General features: G+C 41.8%; 1 protein-coding gene across 1 annotated transcript in view; it reads right to left on the bottom strand.

Annotated features, from left to right (window-relative positions):
* The window catches only part of LOC148665493 (uncharacterized), a 37147-nt gene extending 23522 nt beyond the window's left edge, over positions 1-13625 (bottom strand). The window contains exons 1-2 of the mRNA XM_088631630.1: positions 13142-13625; positions 154-246 (exon numbers count right to left, since the gene is read on the bottom strand). Of these exons, the coding sequence (XP_088487756.1) occupies positions 154-246; positions 13142-13541 (493 nt within the window). The 5' untranslated portion in view covers positions 13542-13625. The remainder of the gene's footprint in view (positions 1-153; positions 247-13141) is intronic.
* Positions 13626-18092: the final 4467 nt, after the last annotated feature.

Here is an 18092-nt window from a genome sequence, read left to right as displayed (position 1 = left end):
AAATAACAGCACAAGCCAAACAACACTACCTCACACACTGAAACACACACACACAAACACAAAATAACATGGAATGCTATAGGACGCTAAACAGATAAAAAGACACTAGTGGAGTCTATGACCAGGGGTAAGAAACAGCAAATAGAAACATACCTTGGTGAAGGACAGGCTCAGCGACCACAGCCTGGCCATAGAAACTGGGCAACACAGGCAGACCTGACTTCCCAGCGAGGACAGGCTGAGCCGCTACCACCAGTAGGGAGAAACAGAGACAGAGATGCACTTTAAACATTCAAACAAACATTCCTCGCTACAAAAACAAACTTAGTCCCAAAAAATCCCACACCTGCCAGAATCAGAACAGCTAACAAGACTGAGAGAAGGAGGAGGGAACTCATTTGAACTAGCAGCCCAATATGTAATCTCCTGTCACAGTCTGAGGAACAGTGAACCTATCTCTTTGATAATGTTGTATGTGTTGCATGTTGTAAATAAATGTCCTATGATGTGTTTGCATTTGTATTGCAAATGCCTGTAGATGTTGTACTGGCATTTTAGCAACACTGTAACTTACTGGTCATGCCAATAAAGCTGTTGGAGTTTGTTAATACAGACACTGACTGCACACTATAGTGCATTAACCAAGTAATGAGATGGTTAATAAAGACACACTGACTGGTCACAACAGTACATAAATAATTACTGAGAGAGAGGTTAACAGAGACACCCTTACATAACACTGCACTGAGAGAGAGGGGTTTAATATACAGATGCAGCCATTCAAAACGAGTGAGGTACACCACGGTACCATGCGGTGGGAGTGTCGCATCCTAACAAGGTATGACACAGTGTAACGCGTCATATGACGTAATTTCGAAAAGTATCTGGAATCACCTTGTAAAACCGCCAGGAGGAGCCAATAAAGCTTAACCTCTCATGTACAGCATTTGAGCTTTTAAATTTAAACTGTGTATTACAGCATGTTAATCATCAGTCATTAAAAAGTTGGTATATTTTATGAAAGCAAGATTGCTCAGTTGGGCAAAAGTACACAACCTACCTTTATCATAAAATATTTTAGTTATGCAGAAATATTTTATGCATCAAAGCCTTTACCGAAGATATTACTAATAGTATTAATAATGAATGACCTTAGACAAGCTGTAAACTCAAAGTATTACGCTGGTCCACATTATTTGTAACCGTCATTTTAAATGAAAATACTTTATTTTTTCCATCGACAAAAAGTAACACCACAGCAATTCATTGATCTAACTAACAAGGACGGGACATGGCTAGCCAATATGATAAAGGAATAAATTACTTTTTTGTTTATTTCTTTAGCACATTTATTTGAACATTTCCATTGATTGTACAAGCACTGAAAAACTGTCCAATCCCTAGTTCGTCGGGCATTTTCTTTTAGTATAACAGACATAAAAACTCCCTTGCTTTTAATAGAACGTTTCATAATTTCTAACAACGAAAATTATTTAAACTGAGATACTTATCATTCAACCAGAGCTCAAGGATCCTCAAGAGCAAAACAAAGACTGTATTAAAAGATACTTGTATCAGATACATGAGAATCCAAGCTTTTTATCACTGCTTAAGCGACCGATTTACAGTACTGTATAAATTTGAGGTCGAGTGTTCAAATCCAGCAATCGCTATGAGTTTTCTTTTAACAGAAACACTTCTTTGAAAAACTAAAATAGCAAATATTATTGACACTACAGTATATTGACATTTTTTATATTTCAAAATAACACGTTCGTACTGTATGTACAGTACACAGCGGTAACGCAGGTTGAACTGTAGGGCGCAAATCCACCTGAGCCCAAAAGCCCAACATATTAATGTGCATTCGCCTGGGGCTGTGCAGTTTTCATCACTCTCTGCGGGAGTGCTGGCTGTGACGAATTAAACGGTTTCACAGGTATTTTCAAAGCAGAAGGGGGCGAGTCTTCCAGCGAAAGACACACCCCCCCCTCCAAAACCCCTTTTTTTTGCTTACAGTAGTAGTACTTAAGTACAGTAGGTACTTACTGTACAGTACTACCGTAAGTAAGTACTTCTCGCGTTAAGAAAGCTAGGTGTTAGCATAAACTATTTGTAATCAATAATTTGCAATTTAGCACTGTAATAAATACTACATAATAGTACTAAATACTAATAATAAATTATATTCTATTCTTAGAATGTATGGGGGAGGAAGAATGCCCGTGGTCTTTTTAGTGATAAACTTGTCAAGCTGTCAACAAAAAACAGCTGTCAAAAATAAAAGTTATTTTTAAAAAAAAAAGTCAATTGTGTGTCCATAATATTGCTATTTTGATATTGCTAATTGCTATTGCTACTGAGTGTCTGTGTCTACAGTACATTGTTTATGAACAAACTGGTATCACAGGTATTTTCAACCCCCAGCCACTGTTGTTTCATCGGTTGTTATCCTGTAAAGCGCTTTGAGGAGCCACCTTTAAAAGGCGCTATATATAAAAGTTTATTATTATTATTGATCATATTTTTCCTCCCAGAACTTGTAAATTGTTGTTGTTATTGTTGTTGTTATCCTGTAAAGTGCTTTGAGAAGCATACTGTCCAGCTTGTTAGGTGCATTCTCTTGTAAAATAATAAGTAGAGTTTTGGGGTTATTAGTGCTCCACTTACAGCAACCCAATGTAAATACATTTTGTTTCCAAATCCACCACCACTTGTATGAATCATAGCCCTGCCAAACGATGCAAATTCCGCTGCAATGGTGGTGTTCAGAAATTATTCAGTATGGCATCTCCATGTTCAAGTAAACACTGCTCTCTGTGCAAATGCAAATGCATTTAAAAAAAGTTTTTTTTTTAAAAGCCACCTTTAAAGGCGCTATATAAAATAAAGTTTATTATTATTATTATTAATAGGGATAATATTCTTCCTCCCAGGATTTGTAAAATTGTTGTTGTTATTGTTATAATCCCCTAAAGCACTTTGAGAAGCATACTGTCCAGTATATTGTATTTCATTGCACTTTGACAGATCGTCTTATAATCACTGCTGCTGGCAGGTGGTGACGGAGAAGAAATAAAGCAGTTTTTAACTCCACAAGTCTGAGTCTCTGTGTTTGTCCTCAACGAACCCAAATTCATTACATTGGTGTCAGCAGCAGGATGACGGGGTGCTGCGCCGGGAGTGGCGGGTGCCCTCCAGCGGCGAGGTCAGGTGGCAGTTTGTGGTGTCGTGGTCACTCCGTGGGCAGTTCTCCAAGCGGGGCACGGCCAGCTGGAGGCCGCCAAGCAGTGACCTCGCCACTGGAGGGCACTTGCCACCCCCGGCGCAGTACCCCATCCCTCACCTCCAAGGCCTCCCACAGTGCACAGAGTGCCTTACAGACTTTGGGTAGGGGCAAGCTTATCTCACCGTCCTGGGAGTCAGCCAACAGGGCCAGGCGACGCCCGCTGCTGCCACCTGACCTTGCTACTGGAGGGCACCCGCCACCCCCGGCGCAGCACCCCGTCTCTCACGCCCAAGTCAAGGCAACTACCCACCTCGCAGACTGGGGCAAGGTAAAAGGGATGTTTCACCCTCGCAGCCCCAAAGTACACGGTGAGCACCCTGGGGATCCGGCTGCCTCGGCGCCCGGCAGGAAACCAGGTCGCAGCAGGGTGATGGTCGAACCGGTGTCGACGAGGGCCTGGTAGGGTCTGCCCTCGATGAGGCTGGGAAGAATTAAGCCCCGGCTGTGGCCAACCTTTCCCACAGCAGGCGGGGTGAAGCACTCTTTCCTCAGTCGGTGCCAGGTCCCAGAGGAACGCCCTATTATAACGGCTAGGTCTCACCGGCGCAGGCTAGAGCAGGGGTGGCGTAGGTCACCATGGGGTAGCCCTGATAAGGGCTGTGGCTACTGGTGGTGCTGAGGGGTCGTCCCGGCAGCTGGCAGCTGCTGCTCGCCCCCAAAAGGCACTTTAGGGGGTCACTCAGCTGCTGGGGGAACCGGTGCTTCTCCGAGTCCGACATCATCAGCCATTCACTGTCCATCCTCCCGCTTCTGACACCAATGTAATGAATTTGGGTTTGCTGAGGACGAACACAGAGACTCAAACTGTGCTTTATTTCTTCTCCGTCAACACCCGCCAGCAACACTCCCGCGCCCAGACGAGAGAGAGACACAAGCCAGAGAGAGAGAGAGAGAGAGAGAGAGAGAGAGAGAGAGAGAGAGAGAGAGAGAGAGAGAGAGAGAGAGAGAGAGAGAGAGAGAGAGAGAGAGAGAGAGAGAGAGACCAAGGGATGCGGAAGCAGGGAACTATTTACATGGGAAACGGGCGATCTCCCCAGACTGTACGCCCGTTTCACTCTTACCTGGATACCTCTTGGGGGATATCCTCTTGGGGGGATATTTTAACAACAAGTGATTATAAGACGATCTGTCAAAGTGTAATGAAATGCAATATGCTGGACAGTATGCTTCTTAAAACGCTTTACAGGATAACAACAATAATTTTACAAGTCCTGGGAGGAAGAATATCATCAATATTAATAATAATTAACTTTATTTTATATAGCGCCTTTAAAGGTGGCTTTTTTGCATTTGCACATAGAGCAGTGTTTACTTGAACATGGAGATGCCATACTGAATAATTCCTGAACACAACTGTTGTAACAGAAGAAATAAGGTTCTTGATCCCGAGATGAAGTAAAACAGATGAGTTTATTGCATGCAAGGAACAATAAAGCCGAAGTCTTGTTTCCCGCAAGAAACAACAAAACCTAAGTATTGTTCCCCGTACTGTTACAAACTTTTGGGTTATATACAGTTTTCTTCTCCGTTTCTGACGTCACTCGGTCTGATGGTAAAGAGGGGGGTTCATGGTATTTGGCCAGTTTACGATGTTCTGGGCAAATGGTCAGTTTAACATTACACCCAGGGGGGTTCCTAGCTGGCATCTGCAATCCTTATCAGTTAACCCCCTTTCCTGCCATAAACCCCAGCTTGTGACTTGGAAGTCTAAACCCCCTACAGAAAAGATTAAATTCAAACCCCCGTCTTCACATCTTTTTTCATTCCCCCCTTATAAAATATGGCATACGTCAGTGTAGCCTATTTTTATACATACAATGTCAGGGCAGATCTTTCCTTTCTTGGCGAACAGGTATGTATTGCCATGACATTGTACGTTCCACGGTTATGGCAAGATGTGATACATGTTTTTGTGCACGTGATGATTACAATTATACATATAAACAATACTATTCCTACAAATAAACACTGTAAAAAAGTTCCGCCCCAGGCCCCAAACACAGACTTTACCCAAGATCCAATTCCCAAATTTTCAGTATAATAGTCCTGATATTTCTGTCCCTCATTGTAAATGTGTTGGGCCAGATCTGAGATGTGCTCAGAATTATCAGGGATATATGTGCAGCATTCAGTGCCAATTACTGCACAAGTTCCTCCTTGGGCCGCCAGTACATAATCTAAAGCTAGTCGGTTCTGCATGGCCACTGTTCTGAGGGCTACCATCTCATCATTAACAGCCTTCAGACTAGATGAGGTAGAATTTGCTAATTCTTCTAAAGTCGAGGCCATTTGAATTTACTCTCGACTCAGAAAGTTCATGGCGGCTTGTGGAAATATTATACCTAAATAATATTCCCAATCAGCCAATTTTCTTTGTGGTCTGTGGTTAGGTCCGAAGGGGCTGTGGGTTTGAACACGGATATGAGGAACCACATATCCTAAATAACATGTGCCAGACCACTGGGCTGGCAACCATGGGTAGGCTCGTTTTCCACAAATGAAATATGTTCCGTTTGGCACTCCCCATGCTTCTGAAAATAAGAAACTTATACCGAATTGTGGGGTGTGCCGATCCCATCCTGGAATTTGGAAGGTAGAGGTGGATATATTTGCAGCGATGGTAAGGTTGCAACGACTCCATCCAACCAAGTGCAGACCATTAGTGTGCTGAAAACATATGTTTCCCTCACGTTCCTTATTTAGAGTCAGGTATGGTGGTGTATGGCTTCTGTTATATTTAGGAGCGTAAGAGCCTGTGAAACTCGTGGGCTCTAAGCCTCGCTCCTGTAGATATTGCAATGTTGTGCAGGTTAAAGTCGTGTTATGGCAACCCCCATAGTTTGTCATATTAAAATCTCCTAAATTATCCCTTTAAATGATCATGCCTATGACTTCCTCGAGACGCCAAGGAATGGCCCCCATAGGAAGTCCTCCCTGTACATATTTGGGTAATGCGGCACACACCCAGCAGGCACTTTGGTTGGTTTTCTTAGCTGTCAGATAGGAGAGGCCTAAAAAGGAATTAATTCCATGTTCTCCTTTGTGGGAGAGATGATCATTAATCCCTGCGGAACATAGTTCTACAGCAACAATTATCATTATTGACAGAAATGATTTCATTCTGGGTCTGGGGATGAGGCTCGTCGGCAGTGTGACGCGTGGATCCAGCGATCTTTTCCTTCCACTGGAACCGCAGACTCGGTTGTCAACAGGATCTGGTAGGGTCCGTCCCACCTGGGCTGGAGAACCTGTGAAGGAAATTTCCTGATCCACACCCACTCTCCTGGGATGAGGTTGTGCCCTCCTTCAGGTGGAGGTCCCCACGCCTCCAGAACCTGCTCGCGGGCTCCTTGGGTGGCCTCTGTCAGCAACTTGCAATAATACAAAGGAATGGTTGATCCATCTGAGGAAACCCCAGTCTCAGCACCTGTAAGAGAGCTTGTTTCAAATTATTACAGGTGGCTTTTGCTGCGGGAACCAAGGCAATCTTGTCCTTGTACTGCACTCCCCCCTTAAGCAGATCTGTTAAGAGTTGTGCTCACCCTGTAAAAACATTGCACCCAGGCCTTGTTAAAATTTCACAATGCTAGACACAAAAGGGCCTTATCATAACTGCTTCTATTAGACACTCTAAAGCTGAAGCAACTCAGACTTGTGGGTTTCCTCGTCAGGGGAAGCACTCAGAATACCATCAACATACTGAGTGATCACAGCCAGTTGAAGCCATGTGATACCCTGTTCTGGATAGTCATTCTTTGTAATGCATAATATTCAAACCCAATAGATCTGGAATAAAACCACCCATTAAAATCTGGTACTCGGCAAGTAAAACTTGCTGTCCCAATACTCCTGTGGTCTCCTGCCGTCTTCCCATATACATTAATCTATAGCACACCGTCGAACAGAGGAGTGAAACAAGCATGACAGTAGTGCTCCAGTATCCCCTAACAGAGAAACCAACACTCCATTAACAGTACATTTTTAACCACTGGACTGGGACAGACTTAGGGAGGCTACAAGGGATTTACAGGATCTAACCGTTAGGTAAACAGATTTTCTCACAAGACGTTATTCTCCCCAGTCTCGATTCTAAACCTACAGCGTTTCAGCATGTCTGGTTTCGAGACATTCGAATAAAACCAAATTGTTTCCATTATTGCAACTAATTGTATAAAAATACAAAAACTGTTTAACTACTTTTACGTCCACCTGTACTGTACTTATACATTTCAGACGCTCTTATACGTTTCAGACGCTCTTATATTTTCCAATCTCCTTAAGTTGATTTTCGTCAAGTCTCTTTAGTTACGTCTCTAGCCAGTCCCGCTGGCTAAACACACTCACACCGTCTTTTAGTATACCAAACCTCACAGTTACACACATACATGCCGGCACAGAAATTCATAAAACACACATACACATCGAGAATATATTTTTCTCTTCGTAATACAATGTGCTGTATTCTTGTTTTACTTCTACATGAATCTTTTAACTCCTGAAGTGCACTCCAGGTTCGCTGCATTTCTAATTTCGGGTGCGGTACTTTAGCCCACCGGTCAATATCTTACGGTTTTGGATTTGATCGTATGGGGGAAATCAGGGAAGGTAGGTGCGATTGCAGACCCCCTCGACGGGGTGCGAGACAGTGTTAGAGTGGCGCTGTCATCAACGGCGCCAGCCCCTGCTACATCAAGTCCTTTCCCACTTCGAGTGAGAGTACAGATCTGCGGGCGATTCCCTCTAACAGGGGAGACCCTGATCCGTCTTTATCACACTCATACCAAGTGTTATCCCAATCAGACCCCCCTTCTCCATATGGCCACTGAGGGAATTGATCCCAATTATTTTCGTTTCCTGCCTGTTTGTTCCCCTGTGGGAGAGCAGGACATAACTTAGTCGCCGGCTGCAGCACATTAACCAGTGCAGCGTGACCAGGAGTTAATTCCTTCATTAGTTTCTCATTCTCCTGTACTGCCTCTTCTAGCTTTTTTTTCTATACTCTTTCATAGCGAGTAAAGTATCTTTTCTTCCGGGTTTTTGTTTTCCCCGTAAACACACTTTTAAATCACATCCCAATTTCTTTTCTTTTTTTTCTCATGTATCTGCCACCACTGGTGCCGGCCGTGCACCAGGGTGGGAGCTACATGCTTGTGCTTTTGCCAATCAATACTCATATGCTTTCTTTACAGGCGTCTTCGCCCCAAATTCCCTCTGACAAACTCAGCTTTTTCCATATTTTTCTCCTTCTTTTCCGTCAACTTACACTTTTCCGATATTTAAACATCAGTTAGCGCACATGTTCGGTCTCTTTAAGATTTACTTTTGTCGTGTGTGAGGTAACAGCTCATTCAGTAGGGGGATGTTTTCACTTGGAAAAACCTGTGCATTACTGCACTCATTCAGCTAAGGGCGTCTGTTACCTCCAGATCTAAATGCCTCTCCGAGACTTTAGAGAGGACTTACACCGCACTGTTCACAGGTAAGAAACGAGACCTCGAAAACCCCCTTTCTTGATCAGTAATTCACCATCCCCAGAATGCCAGCATCGCTGCTTTTGCCCCGGGGTGGACTTACGCACTGAGCTAAATCAGGGCGATTCTCGGGTCTCAACGTCCTTTAAATCCTGCTACTTAATGCTTTGCTCTTTTATTATGAGGTGTGTTTATGTTAGTGTCGTGCGTGTGTATATGTATTTCACAAACAAGGAAAACACCAAAAACATACGTACATATATCTCTTCTACTCCTGTTTCCTTTAAAACAAAAAAAAAACCACGCCACGCCAGAAACCACGCCACTCCAATCTGTGCACGATCAAGGCGTAGCTAATCTCAGGACCCCGGGTGTAATTAAAGCCCACACCAATCCTGGATTATACGTGCATTTAATGCACCACATGGCTCCAGAACCCCGGGCGCAATTAAGGCCCACACCGATCCCGAGCCACAGAACTCCGGGTGCAATCAAGACCCACACCAGTCCTGAACTACGTGCATTTAATGCACCACTTGCTCTAGAACCCCGGGCGCAATTAAGGCCCACACCGATTCTGAGCCTCAGAACTCCGGGTGCAATTAAGACCCAAACCAGTTCTGACCTTCAGAACTCCGGGTGCAATTAAGACCCACACCAGTCTTGAACTTCACGGTAAGGGTCCAGATCCCGTTCAAAACTCCACGCGCAATTAAGGCATACACCAGCTTCGAACGCCTGTACACAATACCGCGGAACCCCTGCCAGACAAAATTCTGGGCTTACAGCAACCAACCCATTACATACACCGGTGCCTTCCCCGGGCCAGAGGAATCCAGAAACTCACGTTTACTCCGTCATCTCGGGCGATTCTCGCAGGGAGCAGAGATTTCCCAATCGGTCAGAGAGAGTCGGGACTTTTAAATAAAAGAGGAGTCCTTACCTCTTAGTTATGTGCGCGCTGACCGTCTCTCCTGCCGATGGGAAGTTCTGCGCCTTCTGGAGCATCCGCCGACTACGCCAAATTTGTTGTAACAGAAGAAATAAGGTTCTTGATCCCGAGATGAAGTAAAACAGATGAGTTTATTGCATGCAAGGAACAATAAAGCCGAAGTCTTGTTTCCCGCAAGAAACAACAAAACCGAAGTATTGTTCCCCGTACTGTTACAAACTTTTGGGTTATATACAGTTTTCTTCTCCGTTTCTGACGTCACTCGGTCTGATGGTAAAGAGGGGGGTTCATGGTATTTGGCCAGTTTACGATGTTCTGGGCAAATGGTCAGTTTAACATTACACCCAGGGGGGTTCCTAGCTGGCATCTGCAATCCTTATCAGTTAACCCCTTTTCCTGCCATAAACCCCAGCTTGTGACTTGGAAGTCTAAACCCCCTACAGAAAAGATTAAATTCAAACCCCCGTCTTCACATCTTTCTTCACAACCATTGCAGCGGAATTTGCATCGTTTGGCAGGGCTATGATTCATACAAGTGGTGGTGGATTTGGAGACAAAATGTATTTACATTGGGTTGCTGTAAGTGGAGCACTAATAACCCCAAAGCTCTACTTATTATTTTACAAGAGAATGCACCTGACAAGCTTGACAGTATGCTTCTCAAAGCACTTTACAGGATAACAACAACAATAACAACAACAATTTACAAGTTCTGTAAGGAAAAATATGATAAATATTAATAATAATAATAAACTTTATTTTATATAGTGCCTTTAAAGGTGGCTCCTCAAAGCGCTTTACAGGATAACAACCGATGAAACAACAGTGGCTGGGGGTTGAAAATACCTGTGAAACCGGTTTGTTCACAATGTACTGTAGACACAGAGACTCAGTAGCAATAGCAAAATAGCAATATTATGGACACTCAATTGAGTTTTTAAAAAAAAAAACAATTTTGACAGCTGGTACAGCACCCCACCACACCCGCGCGCCAGCATTATATTCTAATGTACGGTGAGAATGTGTTCATTGTCTTAAATGAAAGATGGGTTCCTTTCGCCGAAGTCGGGATACATTAGAAGCTTGCCACGCCCGGACTGTTACACCAACGCATTAGCATGTTAAAGCAATTCCATTGAGGAGCCGGACGCGATAATTGTTTTGTTCCTTGATTTTCTGATCTGCAAGGCCATTTGGCTCCAGCGAATGTGAATTCTGTCTGGCACTGCCAGATTGTGAAAAAATAAAAGTATTTTAATAAAGATGGGGGGTAAAGGAATCGTCTCTATGACACTCTCCATTATAAAATTAACGTGAAACAAAACAAAAACTAAAAATAAGATACAATCTACAGACATTCACAACACAATATATACATTTTTAAAGATATGTTTGTTAAATTATTACTTTAAATATATACTTTAAGTTACTGAAACAGCCAGTTAATAAAATTGTTTTGTTCTTGTTTGGAGGTGGGGATATTCTGACAACAATTGATTTAAAGATAATCTGTCAAAGTGCAATTAAATACAATATTACGCTGGGTAAACGTTCAGAGGTCAAATTCTTCCACGACGGGGTACCTTTTAAGCTGAGACGACGTAAATAAAGTTTATTATTAATTTGGTGGACAGAGAGGTGAACATTATTATGAAGAAGACAAAGATAACGATTTACGTTGCATTGCCGGATTGTGAATCAATACAAATATTTAATTAAACACGGGTTTGCGATTTAAATGGCAATGGGGGTGACGGGAACTCTTAATCTAAATAAAAATAAAATAAATAAAACAGGTTTCAATAGTTAATAACCACTTTTTATGCGCGAAACACGGGTGATTTTTCTTCCTTCTGATCAGTTTAGAAATCTGTGTACGCTGTAAGGTTTTAACTTCCTAATTAAACTTTTAAAATACGCATTTTGAATAGAAGCAGCATATGCTTTTGTCCTCCTGCTATGTGGAACAGATCAGCAAGTTTTTTTCTCCAATCACAGGGGTGTCAGATGGTGTCAGCCAATCACCATTCTGAAGCCTTCCGTAATCTCTGGTATAGGGACACCCCAGAATTCTGTCGCATTTTCATTTTAGGAAATTATGAAACGCTTGGTTTTAAAAGCAAGGGAGATTGTCCGTTATAGTGGACATAAAAACAAGAGTTTGCTGCAGTGTAATTGGAAACCCAATTTAAACACAAATCGCCGGCATTATATCCTAGAAGACACAGAATAAAAGCATACAAGAAAATGCAGACAAACTAGGGATTGGACAGTTTCCAAGTGCTTGTACAATCGATGGAAATGTTCAAATAAATGTGCAAAAGAAATTAAAAAAACATTTATTCCTTTATCATATTGGCTAGCTAATGTCCTCTCTTTGCTAGTTACCTGTGGCTGTTTAATGTACACTATAGTAAATTAACACTGCACTGAGAGAAAGGGGGTTTAATACAGATACACTGCACTGAGAGTGAGGGGTTAATACAGACACACTGACTGGACACTACAGTACACTTACTCTGCACTGGGAGAGAGAGCAGTTAATACTGACACGCTGACTGGACACTACAGTACATTAACACTGCACTGAGAGAGAAGAGCGTTAATAGAGACAGATCGATTGTCTGGGCATCTATCTCCTCAACCTCAAACCAGATGCATGTTGTGTCACATATTCAATTTATACTCAAGAGCAGCAGTAACTGCAAACAGCTAAAAAAAAGGCATCTTAAAGTACAGCAGAAGAAAACAAGAAGAAAAGATTTGCTCAAGCAGTGTATACTTTGATTATTTAATACGTATTCTAATAGCAGAATATAAGTTTTTATTCTTCGGAAACTGCAGTTTGAAAGCAACTCCATTCTGGAGGACTAGTATTTTAAAACTTCCTGATAAATAAGTGCATTTTCTAAGCACTGGTAGGATTTTACACATTTCTTTCGGTGTTTCGCAAGAGACAGCTCCATGCCGTTTCTCTATGCGCAATCATTTCGACAAGAGTTTGCACACATTAAATTTAAAAGTTAATTTGTTAAGATAAACCAGAAGAAACGCTGAATATATACAGTTCTAATGCTACTATTTTCAATTTTTATATACTTTACATTACAGTGAGACAAAATACAGAGCTTTTTATAATTGGTTTCTTTTTAACCTTTGTTCTTTTGAAAAGTTTGTGTGTTCGCTTTTCTTGATGATACATAATTATATACAATTTAGACATCTAAATAAATATATCAAATACTTGAACTTGAACTTTATTGCCATATGTAACCGGTACTGGTACAATATAAGGCAAATAAACGATTCACAAGTGTTTCACTACTGATATCGTTGATACAATAGAATCTTACAGGTTAAAACGGCAAAGAACTTAAAAACAGTTTTTAAATACCCCAGACATTACTATATACAAGTCACCACACTGACCTGACAGCTCCAGTTTCGTGACCATTTCTTCTTTTATCTCTCCAGTGACTTCAGAGGGAGGCATGCATCCATTATCTGTCTGTCCCTGCTCTCCGCCTGCTCCCGACTCCTTCTCCCAGAACTGCAATCTGACCTTTAGGGTCTCGTTTTCTTTTTTCATTTGTGTTATTTCGGTGCCGAAACTGTCCTGGACACACTGTGTGATTTTAATCACCGCCCGTCTCACCAGAATCTGAGAGATGCTGCGGAGTTTGTTTTGAATCGAGTCCTCGGAATCAGACATTCTGTTCCGGAAAACTTCTGAAACTTCATACACGATCGATTTAAGCAAAACCTCCATAAAAGGTTGAAGATCGGTTTCCAGGTTAAACAACCAATCCTCCATTTTTTCAGAGTCCATCTGACAAAGAAGCAATAAATGAAGGTGCGGGTTTAAACATGCGAGTTTGAACACACAACCACAGGAACAGGAAGTCTCGCGTTCACAAACAGGAACAAATCCCTCTTCCACTCAGAAGAGTTCCGGGTTAAGACGCACTTCCTTAGTGACTGTTGCTATGAAACACAAATATGGGACTTCGGTGTTATTCACCCATTTTTGTCATTCGATTTCGGTATTATTTTCAATGTTAATGCAGTATCTCCGCTGAGCTTGTCAATTCAATTAATCAATGTGTTCTGTGATAATAATGCATTAGGAAATATGCAGACCCATGCATTCACTATCATGCGAAGTTAAAACGGTGTAGTGCCTTGAATGTCAGGACACTGTTCAATGATTACTGGCTGATAATATTGACAAACTAACAAATTATCAGCAAACGATGAATATTCTGTATATTGTAGTTCCCATTATTTTGCCTGTAAAAGTAAAGTGTAAAAGTAGGATCCATATTCTTATTGAGACCAAAGATTGTGAAACCTACTGTTGGTGTAAACTATTTATTCTTGTAGGTATGCTTTAACCTTTATTGAAATTAGGTAATCAATATTGATACAGTTTTTATATTTGTCAACAAAGGAACAAATAATAACAAGATAATTCCTGAAATGAACAATAACAGATAATAATATTTCAGCTGTTAAGTCTTCTTCAGGTGTATTTTGTTTTACATCATCATCATTTTTCTTTTGATGGCCAACGCACATATTTTACTTTTTCCAGTCTTCAAAATGCTGAAGATGTTTCTGCAACATTTATGACAACTTAAAATGTCATAAACTGTCTGCAACATAATAACAATTTAGGACATTGTCTCACCTGCCTGTGTCTGGAATGAAATACAGGTTCTGCACAATTTTTTATCATTTAATAAATTTAAAATGTGTCTCAAGGAGACACAGAGAACTCACAGTGTGAACAACTATCCTTTCTTGTCCAGGGTCTCTGCAGTGACAGGGGATTGGAGCCCCAGTCCCCTACAGCCCCAAACACAAGACCATCGCTCAGGGCCAGCTGAAGCACTCCATGGCTTCAGCAGCCCTCACTGCACCTGTGACTCTTAGTCCTGCAGGAGGCTCCTCAGTCCTGGTTGAGTTTGACAAATATAAATAAAGATAACAAAAATCTCTACACAATGGGTAAGTATTGTGTAATAGCCTACAGCCAGATTTCTGGATAAAATAGATTCTAAGACTCTCTATGAGATACCATCAGTGAGAACAAATAGTCAACTGGAGCTTCTTTTAAAGACAATCCAGTGAAACAGAGAGGCATCATGAATACTTTATGGAAATGTCAACAAGAAACACATTACTGACAAAAAGCACTTCATATACTACAGGCAGTTAAGTGTTTTCTAAAGGTCTGCACAGTTTCTGTGATACTTTAAATTTTCCCTGAAAACTAGTTGGATGGGAATTGGTTTGGTGAGCTCATACAATCAAAAGACACAGAATACAAATATACAACATAAAGCAAATAACAGACAGCTTTCACCCAGCACATCTTCACATGCTATCCTTAACACACACCAGAAATAAAATAAATAAAACTGAGTAATAAAATATATAACACCTTTGCACACAAATAGCCCTGCAAAAACTTGATGTAAAACAAAATGTATCTCACAGTCTTCTTGAAGGTGCCTAGCAGGGAGGGAAGGGTCGCTGAGGATCTTCAGAGCTGTGCGGTTCAGTCTAGAGTAGCAGAGCGAGTCCACAGAGAGAAGGTAGCATCCTACAATTTTGCAGGCAGTACACACTAATCTCTCTAGCTGCTCCCTGTCCTGAGCAAAAGTGTTGCCATGCCACACAGTGATGTAGAAGATCAAAACTGCCTCAGTGACACTCTCAATGTACCTGACATTACATGGTCACCATCACTACATGATCCACAGCACTGAGTGAGCAGTGTCCACTGGGAGACTGCACATCCCAGGACAGCTTGTGATGGGGAAACATTAGTCCCAGTGGGAATACTTGAAACAGCTGAAAAACTGGAAGCACTCGGGAGTCTGATAAGTGGAATATGACCAGTGATTCAAGGATTTGACCTCCTTTTTGCATGACTCACATGCTGTGAGCTGCTGTCCTGGATGAATTTGTCATGTGGGAGATGAGGAAGGAATTTGACCACATCAATTCTTTTTGAAGCAGATCCCACTAGTGATGGTCACTGTCTTTTCTTTTGGGATCTTTGCACAAAATTCTTTAACAAACACAGGATTTCTCAGAACTAAAAATGAGGAGGAGGATCAACATGCTTCGATTACTGAATACGGCTTTAGGGTTGAATATTGAAGAACTGGGCTTGGGACTCATCAGTTGTAATGACGTGGTCCGAACACTCAGCAGGACTGTACTCCTGCAGACAGATCTTTACAGAAACTACAGGTTAACCCACAATAAAACATCAACATCTTCCCTGCAAAATCACTCTTTCTATCACTCTTCAAAGCACCCCTGTTTAATTACTGGCCAGGAGACTAGTATCAATGTCGAAGAAGCACCTGAGAAGACCTACAGTCCCACTGCTCTGTGTCTTTACCTGGATGACCTCTGTGTTGGGGTCAGTGGGGTGGAGCAGCACGCTGACCAGAGAGCTGTGTGCCTTTTTCTTCAGTGCAGCATCCTCAGATCCCAGCCTGATCAGCTGCTCCAGCAGAACTATAGTGGCTCTGCGGACCTCAGAGCTCTCCTGCAACACAGACACGGGACAGGAGGGCAACTTTACACACAGACACATTCACTGTGTATCCACTTCTATTCTCCTCTGCCAGCAGGAATTATGGAGAAGAGGTCAGGGCTGGACACTGTTGCTCAAACAGCAAACATTGTAGATTGTACATTGTAATTGGGACTATTCAATTTAATACATGTAAAATAGTTATTCTTGGATTTAATCTAGAAACAAAACTAAAAAGAGTTGAATACAGAAAATACCCAAAATAAATCCTCAATAAAACTTAATACAATTTTTGATGCTTATTACAAGTCTGACATATGGCTCAATTTTGTGTGACAGGAAACAGGAGTCACAAAAGTTTTTTTCAAGGTTTTCCTAAATTCTTTAAACTTTTTATCTCTGTATAAAACAAGAACTAATAGACAAAACATTTTCAAACAACCCTTCCCACTATGGTGGGTTTCATATAAAGTAGTCTTCTTAAAAAGGTTCTGTCAGTACTACTGCTGGAGTTTTATGCCTACAGTTGTGAATTTTGGCATTCACAGAAATAAGCAGAAGGAAAGCAACACCTAATATTAGCCCTCGTGACAATGGGTGCTAGGTTTGAAACGGTTTATAAAGCCACCCTCCCTAGAACTAAAAAGACTGACCTAGCCTAAATAACACTAACCCTCCCATGACCATAAAATTTCAAAATAATTTTTGTAAATGAAAAGTAGATGAAATAAATTGTCTACAGAAAGTTTATGCCCCTGTACAGGCTGTGCAGTAGATATGGCAGAAATGTTCAAACATGATCTGCAGGCAGAGCCAACAAGTAAGTGGTATTTGTTGGCAAAACAGTCTGGAATTAAAAGAGATGTATTCAAAAGGAACAAATAAAGGTTTAATCCATCCTGAAAAGAGGACAAAGGAAACACAAGGCTGTGGAGCCTTCTTTGGGTGTCTTCGGATGTATTCACAAGTCTGCTTGTTTACAATGTCATAGGAGTGCACACGTCACCAGACGTTTTGTTGCATCATTCTGAACCACATGCATGGCGCTGCACACACCTGGAAATATAATCTATTTTGTCTATTTTGTTACATAAATTGGAGGTTTTACACATTACTGTGTGCATTTTACATTCACTGTGGCTTGAAATGCACTCATCAATGGTGATTCTTTCTAACCCTGAATTATAACAATAGCGTTGCAGTTCCTCTTTAACCGAGGCCTTCTCCCTACCTACAGTACACTACATTCTCCATACTTTTAAGGGAAATAAACTGAAATGTCAGAATAGGGTAAGTCTGAGCCCATGTAAGTTAATACCCATGTGACCTGGTGGTAGCAGCTATGGCAGCATACGGCCGACATTACAGGTTGTGGAGCTGGCTTACCTACGCGGTGACTTCACCCCCCTCCCCTGTGGATAGCAGGCTCCTCAGCCGGCGAGCTGGGGGGAGATCTCCCTTTAGCTCAGCTGGCTGGTTCCCTGTTGAGTAACACCCAGGTTCGAGTCCCCAGCGATGGGGGGCTGACCTGAGGCAGCAGCGGCGAGTGCGCATACCCACGTAAACCCAAGAGCGCTACACTATTAACAAATAAATCATTCAAACACTGTGATGGATAAAGTAGTTACAAATGGGTGGACACAGTTAAAAAAAACTGATCACAGTATTAACCTAAAATAAAATCTTTATACCCTTATCAGAATCCAGTTCTGCCACTTAGTGACTCTGGGACTCGTTATCCTCACCTCTGGGCTCTTGGTTGTGTCTTAGAGTCCAGAACCGTTGGCTTGTTCGTTCTTGGGTCTTTAGCAAGGGTTACTCCTG

Source organism: Lepisosteus platostomus, chromosome 5 (assembly GCF_059453375.1).
Source record: "Lepisosteus platostomus isolate fLepPlt1 chromosome 5, fLepPlt1.hap1, whole genome shotgun sequence".
Lineage (NCBI taxonomy): Eukaryota > Metazoa > Chordata > Actinopteri > Semionotiformes > Lepisosteidae > Lepisosteus > Lepisosteus platostomus.
Note: the sequence above shows the minus strand (reverse complement) of the source record. Positions and strands in the feature narration are given on the sequence as shown.